This window comes from Panthera leo, chromosome B1 (assembly GCF_018350215.1).
Source record: "Panthera leo isolate Ple1 chromosome B1, P.leo_Ple1_pat1.1, whole genome shotgun sequence".
Classification (NCBI taxonomy): domain Eukaryota; kingdom Metazoa; phylum Chordata; class Mammalia; order Carnivora; family Felidae; genus Panthera; species Panthera leo.
In genome coordinates this window covers 66,136,691-66,157,109 of record NC_056682.1, presented here as the reverse complement: position 1 = coordinate 66,157,109, position 20,419 = coordinate 66,136,691, and the positions used below count along the sequence as shown (strand labels likewise).

Genomic DNA, 20,419 nt, shown 5'->3' with positions numbered 1-20,419 from the left:
AGAGAAAAGGGAGACACAGAATCTGAAGCAGGCTCCAAGCTCTGAGCTGTCAGCACAGAGCCTGACATGAGGTTCAAATTCAAGAAGCATGAGATCATGACCTGAGCCGAAGTCGGATGCCTAACCACCTGAAGCACCCAGGCACCCCAGAACTTTTTCAACGTTATCTTTGCTTTGTTTATCTAATATCCTCTCTCACATGTATTCTGATAACTTTATTGTTCTCAGTCTTTTAAAATATTTACGAACCTAATATAGTTACCAATTATAAATTATGCATATCAGTATTTTACCTAGTTTTTAATTAGTTTAATAAAGACTGTACCTCCCTAAAAGACACTCTATAAAATCAACTTAATATATAAAATCATATGATAGCTAATCTGATAAATAAACATTTATTCAAGCTCACTAAGAGAAGCTGGAAAATCCAACAGACATGGTTTATGTATTAATAAGCCTTAACTAAATTCTTCTTCTTGATTTGCTACAGTAGTAGAGAAAGGTGTTTTTATTTTTTAATAAATAATATTTAAATGGCAGGCAAAGGAACATACACATGTTTAAATAATAGATAAAGGCAGTAAGGCTAAATTTAAATGTAGCAGTGATTCTCTTTTTTTCTTCATCTTCAATGAATTTGTGTCTTATCAAAGTGATGATGAAAGAATTAATGTATAAAGCTTTTCTTTTAAAAATAATATCCAAAAGAATACATTTTGTGAACATATTTAATCCTTGCTACTCTCATATCAGCTCTCTTGCATTTTGCCAGCTTACCCGCCAATATTAAGATTTTGATAACTGGTTTTAGATGTTTGAATGGTGAGGTCTAATTAAACAGCAAAGTCAGGCTACTCAACCTAGTGAGAGTTGACAGTACACTATATTAAACACCTTTTCAGGATTTTTATTGTGATGGTTTTAATAGGTGTTATTCCTACAGGATATCAAATCCCAAGCTCTAACATTTTTTTTTCATGTAGTTCATTCATTTTTTTTTTCTTTTGATCAGGTTATTAAGTCTTCTATAATGTTCTCTCCTCATTTTATGTGCCATCACTTTTAACACATTTTAAAAGACACTATTGATGTGACTGCCCCAAGTGTTCTATTCAACTATAATTTTCATTTCCTTCTGGCATAAAGAGATAATTTTTAAAAAACCTTCCTTTTCTAGACCCCTCAAAAACCATTACACCTTTGTCCCATAAAAATAATAAAAATGAGAGACCCTTTTTTCATTCATTTCCTCAAGTATTATTAGATGAAACCACCCTTTCATTTATTTTTTTCTTTAGTCCTACTTCATTTTAGGTATAATGTATTAAAAAATCCTTGTTGTAACTATATTAGATCTTTCGTAAAATATGTTTTTTTAACAACTATAGTCACATCCCATGAATCTCAGTCATAATACCTCAATATTTTTCTTAAATTCTTATCAAAAGTCAGATGGCTCAATTATTTAATTTTTTTAATGTTTATTTACTTTTGAGAGAGAGACAGAGACAGAGAAAGAGAGAGAGAGTGTGTGTTCTGAGCTGCCAGAACAGAGACAATGTGGGGCTTAAACCAACAAACTTCGCGGTTGACCTGAGCCAAGGTCAGACACTTAACCAATTGAGCCACCCAGGTGCCCCCAGATAGTTCAATTATTGAAATGACATTAGATTTCCCCTAAAATTAGACATCCATGGGGCTGTGTGTGTGTGTGTGTGTGTGTAGGAATAGGCAATAATTGTCTCTTGGGAAATAGTATTTAGATTTTCTCAGAGTACATTTAGTATATTTAGTATTTACTCTCCAAAAGCTAGTTGCATAGATCCGTCACTAACTGAAATTCAGACACTGCATGTTCTTGGCCACCCAAACCCTTACAGTGTTAGTCTGGGATCTTTATTTATCTTCCAAGTCTTCAGTCCTTGCTTCAATAATGTAGAGACAGTAGAAGGTGAAAAGCAATTTTATCACAGAGATGGAAAAAGTATTACTAGATAAACTCAAGAGCCAAATTTTTGGAGAAAAAAAGTTAAGAAAAAGAAAAAATTTCCTTCACTATCCTAACATGCCTTAGGAAAGTCCTAGATGAAAAAAGAATTCTCATTTTTTTCTATTGTCTCAAATTCTAAAACTTTAAGGCATATATTTTCTCAATTTTCATACAGTTTACAGACCTGTTAACTTAGATTCATAAGCAGACAAAGTTCTGATGAATTCTGTCACTTTTAAACTCATAGGCCTTGGCAGTTAAGTATCAGTCTTAGTGTGAACTTACAGGTGCACAACATAAATGTGATGATTTTTCCTTAGCACAGTTAAGTAGTCAAAAGGGGATCATTCTTAAAGTGGCTCACAATTTAATTTATTCAAATACTTTTGGATTTGACAATTAGAAATAGGAAGCTTATTTTCTCAAATTCAACCCATTATTGACCAGTGCTGAGTGCTAATTATTTAAAATATACCATTCTCGGGGCGCCTGGGTGGCTCAGTCGGTTAAGCGTCCGACTTCAGCTCAGGTCACGATCTCACCGTCCGTGAGTTCGAGCCCCGCGTCGGGCTCTGGGCTGATGGCTCAGAGCCTGGAGCCTGCTTGGGATTCTGTGTCTCCCTCTCTCTCTGCCCCTCCCCCGTTCATGCTCTGTCTCTCTCTGTCTCAAAAATAAATAAACGTTTAAAAAAAATTAAAAAAATAAAATAAAATATACCATTCTCCTTTTTCTCAGAATAAGACAATTTATTGTTGAAACTTCACATTATTTTAAATAATTTTGTGAAATAATAATAATAGAGTTAAATTTATATAAAATACCTTTTTTTAAGGGGTAAGGGCAGGTTTGGTGTTAAGCAGAAACTCAGGCCAATAAAGGAAGACTATGTGTTATTCCTAGAAAACAAAACACACACATGCACACACACACACACACACACACACACACACACAAATATCCCTCAAGAAATACAGACACATTTACACTCCATAAAAAAACAAAGTAATAATGACTTGAGTATTAATACCTATAGTAATATACCTTCTTATTTAATTTGATATATTATGTTGAAAATCACTGTATCCTCAGCCAGTCAAGTATTGAAGCATATCAATATGCTTTAAAAAAGCAGTATGCTTTAAAAAAGTCATTGTTCTATCATTATAATATGTGGGAAAATAAAGATTAATATTAATGTAAATGTTATAGTTTCATATAAATGTGTTTATGTGTACATATATATTTTTAACGTGTATTTATTTATTTATTTATTTATTTATTTATAGAGAGAATGAGCATGAGCAGGGAGGGGCAGAGAGAGGGAGAGAGAGAATCCCAATCAGGCTCCATGCTCAGCACAGAGGATGATGTGGGGCTTGACCTCATTAAATATAAGGTTGCTTGAGTTGAAATCAAGAGTAAGATGCTTAATTGAAAGAACCACCCAGGTGTCACCCTATATTTTATTTTTTTAAATTTTTTTAATGTTAGTTTATTTTTCAGACAGAGACAGAGCATGAGTGGGGGAGGGGGAGGGGCAAAGGGAGAGGGAGGCACAGAATCCAAAATAGGCTGTAGGCTCTAGGCTCTGAGCTGTCAGTACAGAGCCTGGTGTGGGGCTCAAAACCACGAACTGTGAGATTACGACCTGAGCTGAAGTGAACGCTCAACTGACTAAACCACTCAGCCACCCCTATTTTTAAACTTATACATGAATTACTTCATTCCTGTCTACTATTATGAATTTACAATATGTCTATCACAATAATAGGCAGTTGGATGATAACTGTAGTTTAACAAACCTGATATATAAAAATTCACTTTGTAATAAAGTAAACTAGGAAAAAAATCATTCTGCTAAGTAATTTTCATTTTATAACAGGTGTTCTTTCATAATATAGCTCCTTTAAAATTAAAAAATGGTTTTATATATATAAATAAATTTATATATAAATATATTTATATATATTTATGTATACTTATATATAAATATATATCTATATAAATAAATTTATATATATATATATATTTTGTGTAGACAGTTTGGTAGACAATAAGATACATCTGAAATGAAACTTCATGTGTAATAGGTACTTGGTCAGAAATAATTGAACATTGTGTGTTTACCATTCTGTGATCAAGAAAGAGACCCTTGAATGGCCTCTTTAAAATATGAGTATAAAGCAAACAAACCACATTTATTTTTAAAGGCTATTATGATCAAAATTTGTGAATATGTATGGCTTAGATAGCAACCACCACCACCACCACCACAACAACAACAAAACACTGTTTTCTCTGTTTATGTAAAGATTCTGGGGATACACAGGTTGGTAAAACTGAAGACTATAAGCTTCTCCACTGATATTCAAAACAAAGGAAGCATGATGGAGCGGACTGGTAGAGTCATGGTTGAGATTTTTGGACTGTAGAGGACACTGAACAGTCAAAGCACAACCAAACACAAGAGAAAGAAATGGACTGGTTTGTGAGAGAGGTTTTCTTTTTTTGACCCAGAACGTGGATGAGCCTGGGAGTTTCCAGGGAACCTGCCTTTGGACAGTGTTTTAATCTGTGATATTGGCATATGAACACGTGCATACCTGAGATAAGTTCAAAGAGTCAAAAGTTCCAAACTCATGAGTCCATATAAAAGATATAGATTTTGTTATAGAAGAATGGGGAAAAAAAGACTTGAGTGTCCTGAGGAAAAGACATACGTAAGTACCCCAAGAAAATGACAAGAAGCCAGCTAAGTCAAATTCTATGAATGCTCACTGATACCATTACTAATAAGTATCTTTTCCTTCTTCAGTCCTAGTTGGCAGTGGTAAGATGAAGTGATGAGACTCTGCCAGTATCCAGGAGTAGGAAAAATGACAGAAGTAGAATGACAAAAGCAAAAAAATTCAGGTTAAGTACTTTGGGAAAAGAAGATAAATTTTTGAAATAGCTAAAGGATGTAGCTCAAATTGATCCATTCACTTTCATTTGATTGGAAATGAGGTTGCAAAGGAAGCTGCTTTTTATGCATTTAACAGTTGTGTCCTTCTGAGCTTTTCTTAAGAAACAGAGTCAGGAGATTGGACTATAAATGGAGTTGATGTCTTGGCCTCTTGCAAAACTCACAGTATTATAAGTTTTTGTTTGTTTTTTCCTTGCCAAGACCACTGATTTCAAGTCTCAGAGAACAGTGGAGTCCTTTGGGAAGGGGGATGAAGAGGACTGGGGCGAGGGAAGGGTGACAGGAGGCTTTGCCTTTGGTAACCATTTTCTGTAGCTGCATGTAAATTTTATAAATATTTAGAATTACCTGGAGTCAAAAATAGTAACCTTCTGCTCCCTATTTCTTGCAGTAGGATGTCTGGATGTCTAAATAAGATATTTATCTATTTATTATTTATTTATTTATTTATTTATTTATTTATTTATTGTGGTATTCTGATGTTGAAATAATTAGAGTTACATAAAAAGGGCATGGCGTAATCTTTCTTCCATATATTTATTGATATGTTGAAATGAAACTCACTTCCATGCTGGCTGTTCCCTGTAGATGTAGACACAGCACTGACAAATTTATGTGAGAGTCAGTGTGCGTGTTTACTATGGAATTAATGAACAAAGCTGTTGCTATGTTGTATACTAGCTATGTCTGAACTACGGAGATTGTGCCAATGTGTCATGTAAATGTTTCCACTTGTTAAAATTTTTAAAGGCCAAAACATGTGCTGTATTATTCAAGCATATTTTTCCCCAGGATATGAAAGTAATTTTGGCATAAATTTAATTAAACCCCCAAATCCTACTGTTAGGTTTTGTAGACCATCATCAAAGCTAAATGCCATAGTTATTATTCTAAATACTGGAAAACACATCCCGTACCAACTTACATGTTCTTTTATATTTCACTAAAAGTGCAGGTGATGTGGGCCTATTGTAGTATTTTTCAAGTGAAGCTTAAACAATAATCACTTTGTCTTTTATGACTAATTTACACATGTGTATGTTTTGAAAATAAGTAAATGTGGGGATACATAAAAGAAATTATGGGTTTTGATAAGGCATAAAACTACCTCAAAGCTAAAGTTCTAATGTTAATATTCCATGCTTGTTCGGGAGTAGATCAAAGTCTAATGACCAGATAGATACAATGTCAATAAGTAGTCCCAAATGTCTTTCTCCTCCTTGAAATATTTACTTAGTCAAGTTATGCCACGCACTACATACATACCATTAGGTTCTCTGGATTTATATAGGTATGCATTAGCCTCAGGGTATACAATGTCACTACACCTTACCTGATATCATCACTTACATGAAAGTAGAGTGAATGACCAGTATCTCCTAGGTTATTAGAGTGAACTTAGGTTGAGGTTGTAAATTCTTATAAAGAAACATTGTCTGCTGATTAAAACAATATGCAGTACCTTCCAAAGCTAAAGGAATTAACATAAGTGATAAGAAGATAAAATTATTTCTCTACATTCGAGTTCTAACTTCCACGTTGCTGTTTCCTAAATCTGATTCTTATTTCTTGCTGAATATATTTATCAGGGATCCCTGATCTTTCTTTTGATTTAGACCTTATACTCAATAAACTGCCAGGAGAAAAACTAAATGTCCATTGATAACAATGGAATGTAATGTGGCACATATACCCTATGAGAAAAAATATTTCCCTTATACAAAAGGTTTACACAAAAGGGCTTGTTTTGACACAGAATAATTTCATGTACCTGAATATCAGGTACAGATGCCAATCTAACTGCATATCATGAGATTTTCCAGACATGGTGGAAAATATCATATTATTGGTCATTAACAGATTGGTCTAGCCACTCATCTCTACCCAGTTAGCAAAATTAAGAATGGTGCCATCTACATTTTTGGATAGGTCTGACACAGGATCAGGTGTCAATAAATAATCACTGACGAATGGTTAAAAAAAAATCATATTTTATCATACATACCTATCCATGTGTACATGTGCATATATTTTATTTCTATAGATATTTTATATTAATTACCTGAACTCTTTTGACAAGTACACATTTTGAGCATTTATAGAATTAATCAAGTGTATGTAATATTGTTTTTTACAATTAATTACACTAATGACCAATTAAATTAATCAAATGCTCATGCATCTTTCTGAATTTTTAATAGGATTTTCTTGTTTTTTAGGAAAAAGAATGCTTTTAAAAATGAATTAAATGCTAAGAGCCCCAGAAAAGCCACATTAAATCAATCTATATTCCAACATTATTGGCAAGCAGATTGATTAAAGCATATAAAATAATGAATGCTTCATGTCTTATTTCATATATATATGCATATAGAGATATATATCTGTATCTATATATATACAGATAAGAACAACACACTTTTATATCATAAAATAAGTTCATCTACCTGCACCTGAAAGTACTTATTTTTCCTTTCCTATTTAATGGATGAAGAATCCATGTGTTCATCTAAAGTCAAAACTACCCCTTCTCTGTTGGATCCCATTCTCTCTATCCTGTCCAATGGTTCTGCTCTGACAACTACCTCCTTTTTCTCTTGCCTTATGTTTTCCCCTCTCTGTTTTCTTATTCCCATCCACATGTCTGTGTCTCCTGATCACTATGTATATATAGATATATATATATATAGATAGATAGATATCTGCACATGTATCTGCTCCTCTTTTGAGAAACACTCTTCCAATGAGCTTTCTGGAATATGCTTACTATCTCACTTCCTCACTTACTATTTTCTCTTACAGACTCTTACCAAGTTAACCACGGCCTTAATCTTTCCAAATCAATGTTCATTTCCTAATCCCCATTATACTTGATTTCAGCAACATTTAATCCAGTTCATCATTTTTTACTCCATGAAAAATTTTAATTAGCTTCATGTATCCACACTCTCTTAGTTTTCCTCCCTTTTCACTGCAGACTATGTATTTGACTCCTTTACTTGTTCTTTGTCCATCTCCTGACCTCTGAGGGTGAAATACAATAGAGTTCTATCCCTAGCATTCTTTGCTTCCTAATGTGCACTCATTCTCTTGTATATCTCAAGTATAAAGTTCCATGCCTGTCTCTTTATTAATATACTTATAAATCCTATATATATGTATCCTCCTCCAAATTCTCCGTTGATTTCCTGACTCAGATCCAACTGCATAAATGGCATTTTTCCTCACTTGTCTAAAAGAGATTTAAATTTAACTGATCTTAAGTGCATATGTGTATATTTTCTCCTCATATCCATTTTCAAATGTGTGAGTCCCCCAGCATTTCATATTTCAGTTAATGACTTCTTATTTATTTATTTATTTATTTATTTATTTATTTATTTATTTTTGCTGAGCTCATGTATTTAGTTCCCATAAACTCCATGTCCACGCCCAAAAAAGTTGTGTTTAGGTAGTCAGACAACTTTGTACCATCACTGGCACTTCTGTCATCTTGATTCAAGCCAGCATCATCTCTACTCTCTTTTGGGCAACTACACTTAGATACTAACTGAGTGCCCAACTGACACCTTGCTTTTCTGTGCCGTGGAATTCTTATCCAACTAAAACAAAGAAACATTTTATGTCTTTGTTTTTTAAGTTTATTTATTTATCTTAGAGAGAGAACACAAGTGGGGGAGGGAGGGGAAGAGAGAGAATCACTGTTAGCACAGAGCCCGTTAAGGGGCTGATACTCAACAAACCTTGAGATCATGACCCGAACCAAAATCAAGAGTTGGGTGCTTAACTGACCAAGCCACTCTGGTACCCCAGAAACATTTTATGTTTTAGTTTTGGCAAATCTTTCTACTTAATCCACCAAGATTCTTCATTGATTATTCTGGCCTTAATTGTAACTTTTGATTTCCCTAATAGTAACTTAGTTGTTATTACCATCCTTTAAGGGTTACTCACAGACATGTTTCCATACTTTCACCTAAGGACTTTTTGAGCCACTGTGTTACAATTAAAATGAATGAAAATCATCAAAGAAGACCTATCTGGCACCTAACTGATTTGGAATTATTGGGAAGAAACCTTTGGAAACAGTATCAATTGTTGAATTTACTATGTTACCACTTTTTAAATTACACCTCTATGTTAAATTATTATGGATTTTTGAAAGTTGTTATTGATTTATGGTAAAAAAAAAAGTGAAAATTTCATTTAGAAATCTCCACTAATACTACAAACTTTTATTCTAGACCTATTTGTAACTGTCTTTTTTATGTTATTTTATATTTACAATTCTCAAGAAATATGGAGATAAATGTCTTATTCAATAGAAAATGCCTTATTCTTATAGAAAAGCTAAAGTCAAATTTTAGTACAATATTGCTTCTACACATTGTGGACTTTAGTTCAACCTGGTTTCATATACAAATCCGTTCATGAACTTTGGTGGTTATGAGTGATGTCTTTAGATTCATCAAGGGGAAAAAATACTGACAAAATGTAATCACAACTTATGCCTAGATTTTGGGGGAAGACTTTTATTTATTTTTTTTTTATTTATTTTTTATTTTTTATTTTTTAATATATGAAATTTACTGTCAAATTGGTTTCCATACAACACCCAGTGCTCGTCCCAAAAGGTGCCCTCCTCAATACCCATCACCCACCCTGCCCTCCCTCCCACCCCCCATCAACCCTCAGTTTGTTCTCAGTTTTTAACAGTCTCTAATGCTTTGGCTCTCTCCCACTCTAACCTCTTTTTTTTTTTTTTTTTTTTTTTTTTTTTTTTTTTTTCCTTCCCCTCCCCCATGGGTTTCTGTTATGTTTCTCAGGATCCACATAAGAGTGAAACCATATGGTATCTGTCTTTCTCTGTATGGCTTATTTCACTTAGCATCACACTCTCCAGTTCCATCCATGTTGCTACAAAAGGCCATATTTCATTTTTTCTCATTGCCACGTAGTATTCCATTGTGTATATAAACCACAATTTCTTTATCCATTCATCAGTTGATGGACATTTAGGCTCTTTCCATAATTTGGCTATTGTTGAGAGTGCCGCTATAAACATTGGGGTACAGGTGCCCCTATGCATCAGTACTCCTGTATCCCTTGGATAAATTCCTAGCAGTGCTATTGCTGGGTCATAGGGTAGGTCTATTTTTAATTTTCTGAGGAACCTCCACACTGCTTTCCAGAGCGGCTGCACCAATTTGCATTCTGGGGGAAGACTTTTAGAAAGACATTATACAAATCACTGGAAATTCATATACTGATTAGAGAAACATATAGAAACAATTCTTTAAAGTGATTATCATGTAAGGGAACACATGAAATGCTTCACATCTGTCTGAGCACACACTACCTTCTATTGTAACCATGAGATTGATAAATAATTTACAGCTAGATGATGTGGTATTTTGAACTAAAAACAAATTGATTGCGTATTACGGTATTAAATTAATTTGAATTTTTGTTAATTGAACTGAAGTTCCTTATACTTTTCTTAACCAGTGTTCAAAACAGAAACATTGCTAATTACCTATGCTTTACATTGTGCTAGAAAGTGCCAAATCTTCTTTCTTCAGGGTGATTCCCTTCAAATATTTATTTTTTCCCACATAACTATCTGAATGATAACCACACACAAAGCTTCTCATTTTTCCCATTTGGTTTAAAATTTTTAGCATTAATAGTTTTCAAATGTCCCCTAAAGTATATATACACCCTTCAGAAAGGATTTTAAAAGTGAAATATGAATCAGACTAATAGAGAACAATTTTCAATTGCATTTTCTAGAACATTTTATCCCCAGTTATATATGCGGAGTGTAATCATTGGAAAGTTTTTCATCATCATGTTTTTGCAAAGAAATGTCAAAGAGAAGAAATTAACCACATTAAAAAATAATGGTTTTAAAAATGTTCTTCACTTTGTAAGTTATAGCATTTAAAAATACATATTCAGCATTTGAAAATAGGATACTGAAAAAATAAACATGATAAGTGAAGGTGCCAGTGAGAGACAATGACTGATACAATGTTTAAACAGCCTCAATATACAAGACAAGGACAAGTTATTTGAACTGATAAAATGTTCTTATTTTTTTCTGTCACTATTGAATATTGTGTTTATAACTATTGATGGGATATTCATATATCTATAGAAAGCATGAAATAAAATATTAAAGTATTTATTCTATAACTTGAAATTGAAGCAAAATGATATAGCATGAAAATATACAAAGACAAGATAAGGCTATCCATGTATTTGAATGTTAAATTTAGTTCCTATAATGGGGGGAAAATGAGAAAATTTGACTAAAATTAAAGGCATCAGTAAATGAATTTAGTCTTTAAATGTTTTTTTTTTTCTCTTTTTTGGAGGGGGGAATAGGAGATTGAAATAACTTTCTAACATATCTAATAGATATTCTATTTATAGCATAAGATCAGCAAAATCAGCCTAAAATAAATCTGTGCAAAAGGTGACTATAAGATAGCATCTTAAATGTCAACCAAGAAACTAATAATAAATGTATTTTTTAACAATAAATATATTTCTAAATTCAAGTTAGTTATTTTTTCTTCAAGTATTCTTAACTAAAATAAAAAAAAATTACTACCATAAATTAACCTATTACAATCTGGCAAATTCAGTTATATAATAATTTAACCTGAGTCTTTTGATGCAAGATTACAACCTAATGTTAACCTAAAATAAAATATGTGTGGCTTCACAGACTCAAATTTGAAAATTTATTGCAATCAAATGTTCACAGTTACTATATAAACGTTACAGTCTTAAATAAGTATTATCTTTTACTATGTTCTTCAGTTGGCTAAGAACTATATCAAATACATTACTTAATCCTTAAAAATATCCAGTGGGCAAGAATGTTTCCAAATAATGTTGCATGTTCTTGGAAATCACTATTAAAAGTAAAGTTTTTGAAAGACATGGGCAAGTAAGATGTCATGGTATTATATGTTTAAGCAGAACATTTGCAGCATAGGTACACTAAAAGAGAGGACAGAATCCATTGGTTCTTGTCCCAGCAGCATTAACTTGCTATGCGCATGTCGGCAGGTCATTTTTAAAACCTTAGGTTTGTTGTCTTCTCTATAGTATATTGGCTTATTATGATAAAACAGTAGTATAATACTTGAAGTGTTTTAAAATAAATACCCAATGTATTACTATTATTACTGGTATTCTCTCTCTCTTACTTTCTGGTAATATATATATTTTTTTAATATTTATTTATTTTTGAGAAAGAGAGAGACAGAGCATGAATGGGGTTGGGTCAGAGAGAGAGGGAAACATAGAATCTGAAACAGGCTCCATGCTCTGAGCGGTCAGCACAGAGCCCGATGCGGGGCTCAAACTCAGGGACCGCGAGATCATGACCTGAGCTAAAGTCGGATGCTTAACCGACTGAGCCACCCAGGCGCCCCTCTGGTAATATTTTTTAATACATTTTTTAAGTAGTCAATATCTAAATCTCTTTTTGGATCATTTTTCATATTCTGTGTAATATCTACCATTTATCCACTGTTTTTCTATAAACAAAAGATAAACCCATATAAATTGTAATGTTTACAGAATCCTTAATCCTAAATCAGAGGAGAAACAAATATGTGGTATGATTTTAATAAAAATGGTAAGTTTATGAGTATACACATCACAATGATTTCTAAAGAATATTATGTAATGTTACGTAATGAGAATACATAGAATTCTAGATTTCACATTAGGATTAGAGAGAGTGGCAACGAAACTATACTGTTAAGTTTGATTAAATGTTAAATGCAATATAAATTTTAAAAGTGAAACACAACTCAATTTCATATCACCAAATTCAGAAAATTTTACCATAAATCTACCGATTATGGGTGATTAATCAATCAAATTTTGATGTTGTGTACTGAAGGCTTTCAGAAGGACTAGAGTTTCTGTGTCTGTAATATGACCTTCAAGAGTTATTGTTCATTTTATTAATTTCACTACCACCCTGCAGTTCCAGTTGGCTAACACTGACCAAAAACAAAATTAAACAAACAAGTATCTGGGCATCACTTTCCAAAGTTTAAATATTTATCAAGATTACTATTTTTCATGAAATGGCATAAAAAAGTAGACAGAAAATAGAAACTTTACAAAGCTTCAAAAAAAAAGTAATCTAAAAGCTCCTCTGTGTTAACACACAGCAATTACTGTTATATTTTAAAATATCATTGTATCATTGGCAGCCTAGTTCTCTAGCCCAATTTCTACAAGTCTTATCCTTAAAAAAAAAATCAGGTAAGAGAACGAATTAAAAAGTGGAATATGAATGTCTCTCCAGATTATACCAAAGAAAAAAAACCACAATGTCAGATCTCATTCAAATAGTGCACACATAGCCATAAAAACCATATTTCCCAAGTTGTTATTGTTTGTGATGCACATTTAAATGCACACAACATTTGCTTTTATGGCAATTTTATTCTTAGCACAGTAAATGGCAAAAGGGTTTCTGTTCAATTGACTTTCTCATAAAAGGCTTAATTCCTTATTCATTTTGGCATAGGTTATATCTTGAGTTTCTTACTCTAGCTTTTGTCTATTCTCTGAGTAAGTAAATTCTGCTGTGTACGACAGACTGACCTGGAGTCAGGGTGAGAGGAAATTTTACTTGTTATAAGTGATGTGAGTTGTAGAAGTTAGACGCTGTTTGGGGGTAGAGGTGGGGATGGGAAATGACTTTAAGCCCAAACTGCCATCACAACGAATAGCTAGGCATTACATAAAAATATAAAAGTTTTATGCTATGTGATAGGATTCTGCACAGTTCATATCAGAATGTGCTGCTTTGGCATGAGAATTATTTTCAGCTGAAGACAATAAAGCCCTACAGATGCAAAAAGAGATTTTTGCCCCCCCCCCCCCCATACTCCCTTAACTGCCTTAGAGAATTTAGATAGAGGCCCTAGAGCCTAAAGATAACTTGCTTTTTTGGTTTGTTTGTGTTTTTTTTTTTTTTTTTTTTTTTTGGATAAGAAGAATTTCTCAGCATGACACAGCAAATATATATATATATTTTCCCCTCCAAATGTTTTCTCTTCCATCTACTTATGAATTATCTTCTCCCGTTTGAAGTCTTAGACCCTTACCCTCTTCTTACTTCAGGGCTGCGTATAAACCTCAATTCCCTGTCAGTGGATCTCATATTCTCTTGGGGGCCCTATGTATATATAATTAAATTTATCTTCTCCTCTTATCTGTCTCGTGTCAATTTGATGATTAGGCCATCCAGAAGAATGTAGAAACGTAGATAAAATTGTTTTCCTCCCCAGCATATGTCAAGTGTCATCTTAAAGTCTTTGATTCCAAAAAAACAAATGCTACATTATTCTTTCTTACTATAGCCAGTTTCTTTGTAATTACATAAATGTGAATAGAAATAAATTTAAAGATGTTTTATTACTAGATATATTAGATGCTTTATTTATAGTTCCATAAATCATAAATCATTAAAGAAAGTTCTTAGTGAATTAATGTCTCTATTTAAGTGTAAGAGTAAATGCTAAGCACACTATAGAGGCATTCAAATATTTAACAAATATAATAAAAGAAAGATATATAGATATAGTTATAAGCATATACATATGTATAAAGATGGAAATGTCTTTTTAACTTACACTCTAATCTTAATTTTAAAACAATCAATAAGCATGATTGTACAAATATAATTTTAATAAGTTTAAGTATAAATGGCAAACATAAACCTGATAAATTTGATATGTGAAATAGGTCTTAGCCTAAAATTGAAATAATTAATGAATAATGCAAACCATACTTTCTTTAAAATTGTCTTAGTATTTGCTAATAGTGTCCAGGTTTTTTTTTTATTAAACTCTTTCTATTGAGGTTATATGAGTCATATGAGGTTGTATGATGTTGTATATATGAGTTTGTAATAGTCATATGAGGTTGTAAGAAATAATATAGAGATTCCTTGTTCCCTTTACCCAGTTTCTACCAATAGTAACATTTTGAAAAGCTGTAGTACAATATCATAACCAACATATCATCTTTAATACTACCCACTGATATTACTCAGATTTCCTGTTTTACTTGTAACCATGTGTGTGTGTGTGTGTGTGTGTGTGTGTGTGTGTTTATTTCTATTCAAATGTAACAATGAGTATGTCCCTATATTCACCACCATAGCCAAGAAGATATAGGATAGTGATAATCTATCAATATTTTAGAAAAATGTGTTTGTTTATTTATTTATTTTGAGAGACAGGGTAAGAATGAGCACAAGTAAGGGAGAGGCAGAGAGAGAGAGAGAGAGAGAGAGAGAGGGAGAGAGAGAGAGAGAGAGAGAGAGAGAGTCCCAAGCAGGCTCCCACACTGTCAGTGCAGGGTCTGATGCAGGCTCAGACTCCCAAACCTATGAGATCATGGCCTGAGCTGAAATCAAGAGTCAGATGCTCAACCAAATGAGCCACACAGTTGCTCCAATACCCATCAATATTTTAAATAATTAGTTTTAAGGCACTGGTAATCTTTTAAAGCAGATGTTAACAAGCTTTTTCTGGGAAGATGCAGACAAAATGTTTTTTATGTTTTGGGGGCCATACTATCTCTGTTGCAAATACTCAACTCTCCTTTTGTTGTGCAAAAATACCCAAAGAAAATTTCCTAAATTAGCAGGTGTGGCTCTGTTTCAATAACACATTGCTTTAAAAAAATGGACTGGATCCTGAATTTGGCCTCTAACTTCCTGTTTGTTGACTAATGTTCTAAGGTTTGCTTAATTACCTTTTATTAGATCTAAACTACCAAATTTTTCCTCCAAAGTAGGAAAACTCGTTCCTGTTATTTAGTTTTGATTTTTTTATTAAAAATCTAATTAAATATAGGTTTTTAGCATTTCATGAACTTAATATTTTGATTTGCTTCTTCCTTTAGGCCATTATTGTAAACAATATAAATTGCAGACTTTCTAGAGGAAATAGAGTTCACAATCACAAGGATTAATTTTGGCCATCACAATGATGTCAGGCCTTCAGCTATAACGAATCTTGTTTTACACCTAAAACTTGACCAACTGCACACCAATAAGACAGGCAACTTATTGTTTGTTCTATATTATTTAGTCCCTTTCTGCTGAAGCAAAGTCCTTTTGTGAGTTATATATGTTAGGCAAAACCCCAAAATAAATAAGCAGAAGACTCACAAATTCTGAGACCAAAGAAACATGCTAACCCTTGCTAACTAACCCAGACAATATTAATAAAATTTTAATACTATATATAGATAAGGAAGTACTTTGACTTACATATGGTGAAAAAGTATTTTGAAACGATCATAGATGTGATAAATATGCTGAGTATCAGTCTAAAAAGCAAAAATTTTTCAAACCATTGTTTTATGAACTCACAAGGAAGGCAACGCTCCTAGCTATATCCAGTTCTTCCACTTCCATACTGATATACACATTGATTTGCAATATGCCAAAGCATCCAGCAATAAAGTAGAACATTAGATATTCCAAATGTTTTTTCTCACATGATAATTTACTATCATATGTTTCCATATAATCATTTACAGTGTTTCGGTTGGACAAAACTTCATTTTGGGAATATGATTCTAAATTACCTTAATAGAATATTATTTATATGATTTTAGGATGTTATACAACATTGGCATAGTAATATCTGCACTGTACCATCTCAGGTCAAAATGACAGAATTGGGGCGCCTGGATGGCTCAGTCATTAGGCATCTGATTCTTGATTTCAGCTCAGGTCATGATCTCACAGTTCACGAGATGGAGCCCAGCACATCAGTCTCCACACAGACAGCAGGGAGCCTGCTTGGGATTCTCTTTCTCCCTCTCTCTCTGCCTCTTTCTCTCCCTCTCTGACAAAATAAATAAATAAACTTAAAAAAATGACAGAATCAATTCTCTCTCACACACACACACGCACTACTCTCTCATGAGTTTTAAAGCACAATGCTAATAGAATTAATTATAGTTATTTGTAAAATAGACTTGATAGAAGAGGGGAGTAAATAGACTTGAAACCACAACAACTGATATTCTTTCTGTACAAGAAGATAATCTGATACCATAAAAATTTCTGTGCATGTATTCAAGTTGCACATAGTTTACTGTTGTGAGGAAAACTATTCTTCTAATTTTACTTTGATTATATCAGTAGGCGTCTAGTGGCCACACTGACTAGAGTATTACCCCTTATATCATTTGAAAAGTTCTGTGCATAATTTTATTATTACCTTGGAAATAATATTTTATTTATTCTACCAAATTTGAAAAAAGGAACGTTTTTAGTCATTTACCTTAATTGGTGCACAGATGAAATACATTATATTTCAGTCATACATTTAAGCTAAGAATTAAAATATCAGACAAGATTTAATTGTAAGTAAACCTCAGGAACATTATGAAAAATGAGATGAGGAACCAATCAAAGATGAGAAATCAAGCTGATCACTGACCTATTCGAATGATGGAAGTTCCATACACTTAAGACTTCAGAATTTCAGTGTGGGTTATGACAATTACTAAGCAAATATTATCTCCAGTAGAAGCAAATAGAAAATGAGTTTGTGAATAAATAAATAACATTAAAATGTCCAAAGATTTATTTATATATCATGTTAAAATAATTTTTCAAATCACTAAATCAGCAGTGCCTTTTCATAGACAATACCAATGATTTTGAGTACCATGAAAGTAAACACCAATACTTTCAGATTTTATATTAGTGTCATCTCAAATTTACTAATTAAATTTAGCATGAGTTCTTCAGAGTTATTTAAACGGACATTTGCAGGCTCCATATAATCTGAATTATGTGGTGCAAACTGAAACCCATCATTTTTAATCAGGAAGAAAGGAGATGTTATCACAGCATGGCTTGGCATTCACTAGTCACTCAATTCCACTCCAGGTGCTTTCCACTGGGTGGATTTGGCCTGTTGACTGAATTGGCCTCCCTGTGTCCTAAGATAACTGCCATGATTGGGAAGCCATATGGTGCAATGCTGTAAGCTATATTAAATTTCAGTCAGATTTTGGCCAACTTTGTACTCATAATTGAGATTCAGAATTGTATCCATGTAAATTTCTATATACTTACTGTTTATTGGTGTGATGAAACTCACAATCTTTTCCTTTCCACTTTTAAATATTTCCTGATATAAAATTGTGTTAGAGGTTAAACTTGAAGTTTAAAGGCAGTAGTTGAGAAGACGAAAGAAATAGAAGGTGACACTTTAGGTCCACCCTGTATTTACCTTTAAAGAAGCAGTCTTCATTGTGAACAATGGTAATCTTTTGCTTTTTCAGGCAAGCAGCTCTATGCACTTCGCAGTGGTTTTCGTAAAATTCCCCGTCAGATCCACACACAGGTTTGTAGTGACGTTTGCAAAGGTCCATACAGGCACATTCTGCTTGCCCTGTCTCTCTGCCGATGACACAGTGCCTTCCCAAACCACAGTATTTATTTTCACAAGACCCCAAAGGGACATCCTCAATCAGGAATCCTGAAGATAAAGAAAAAATCATTTGTATTCATTTGTCTAAATGTGGCATGTCAAAGTGTGAAATAAAAAAATTCTAAGAGAAATTCAGTATAATCAGGGTTCAGTTGTTCTCAGTGGAAAAGAGACTTGTATTAGACAGGGAGACTAACTTTTGAAAACACTCTCAACATTGCTCCCCTCTTCTCTCTTGTGCTTGTAGCTCTCTTCCATCTCTCCAGTGAGTACTGTGGTCCTTAAAAACATGATCCCCAAGATTAAATTGCCTGAGTTCAAATCCTAAGTCTACCATTTATTAGCTGTATGTCTTTGGATAAATTACGTCTTTGTGCCAAGTTGTCCCATCTGTCATATGATGGTAATAGTATAGACCACCTCCTAAAGTTGTACAAAATATTACATGTAAATAATCCACAGGAATGACTTTCCTGTCATAGAGTAAATGTTTAATAAATTCAACTTTTACATTAATAGAATCCTGGAGAAATGACAGGAGAATGACATGGAGAAATGACTAGGAGAAATGACATGCATGTATAAAAAGCAGGAAGTAGGAATGGAAAATTATTGTGCCTTGAAAACTTCTTGATGGGTAGTTATAGCTACTCCTTTCTTGTTTTGACCTTTGCCACTTGACAAGCACTAATACATTTCTTGACTAAATGAACAAATCATGAAGAATTCAATTTTCTTGTTACTTATTCAGTTTAACAGTCTCCATTGGCATCAGAAAAGAAAAGATGGATCCAACAGCCTTGTACTAAAACCAAACTAATCATCTATAATCCCTGCATTTTCATAGGCAGATCTGGCTTTTCTTTTTTATCTGACTGGACTTTATCTGACTGGAAAGTGAAAATTGTCAGTAAACTTAATATATATATATATATATATATATATATATATATATATTCATATTATGTAATACATGAATATATATGTATACATACATGCATATATATATTCAGAGAGATACACACAGAGATATATGTGTGCATGTGGATATATGTGTGTGTGTGTGTGCATATATATGTGTGTATATATATGTATGTATGTATATATATATATATGTATAAAACAATGACACCTATATATTGCAAAAAAAGAAAAAAATTGTGAAGTAATAAATTACAGTAATTTTATTAGACATATAGTGTATATTTTCAACTTGTTGATTTAAAACCATTGCTCCAGGGCACCTGGGTGGCTCAGTCAGTTAAATGTCCAACTCTTTTTTTTTTTTTTTTTAAATTTTTTTTTTTTTCAACATTTTTTATTTATTTTTGGGACAGAGAGAGACAGAGCATGAACGGGGGAGGGGCAGAGAGAGAGGGAGACACAGAATCGGAAACAGGCTCCAGGCTCCGAGCCATCAGCCCAGAGCCTGACGCGGGGCTCGAACTCACGGACCGCGAGATCGTGACCTGGCTGAAGTCGGACGCTTAACCGACTGCGCCACCCAGGCGCCCCTAAATGTCCAACTCTTGATCTCAGCTCAGGCCATGTCCCAGTGTCATGGTATTGAGTGCCATGTCAGGCTCTGCACTGAATATGGAACCTACTTAAGATTCTGTCTCTCCTGGGGTGCCTCAGTGGCTCAGTCAGTGGGGTGTCCAACTTGGGCTCAGGTCATGTATTCACGGTTTGTGAGCCTCCTGACAGGCTCTGTGCTGACAGCTCAGGCCTGGAGCCTGCTTCAGATTTCTCTCTGTCCTTCCCCTAATCGCACTCTGTCTCTCTCTCAAAATAAATAAACATTAAGAAAAAAATTAAGGGTCGCCTGGGTGGCTCAGTCCATTGAGCATCTAGCTTCATCTCAGGTCATGATCTTGTGATCTGTGAGTTTGAGCTCTGCATTGGGCTCTGTACTGAGAGCTCAGCTGTGGATTCTGTGCCTCCCTCTC

At 33.5% G+C, this 20,419-nt stretch overlaps 1 protein-coding gene across 1 annotated transcript in view; it reads right to left on the bottom strand.

The window, feature by feature from the left end:
- FSTL5 (follistatin like 5) overlaps positions 1-20,419 on the bottom strand; it is a 793,609-nt gene that overhangs the window by 479,677 nt on the left and 293,513 nt on the right. The window contains exon 4 of the mRNA XM_042935151.1: positions 18,270-18,518. Coding sequence (XP_042791085.1) covers positions 18,270-18,518 — 249 coding nt within the window. The remainder of the gene's footprint in view (positions 1-18,269; positions 18,519-20,419) is intronic.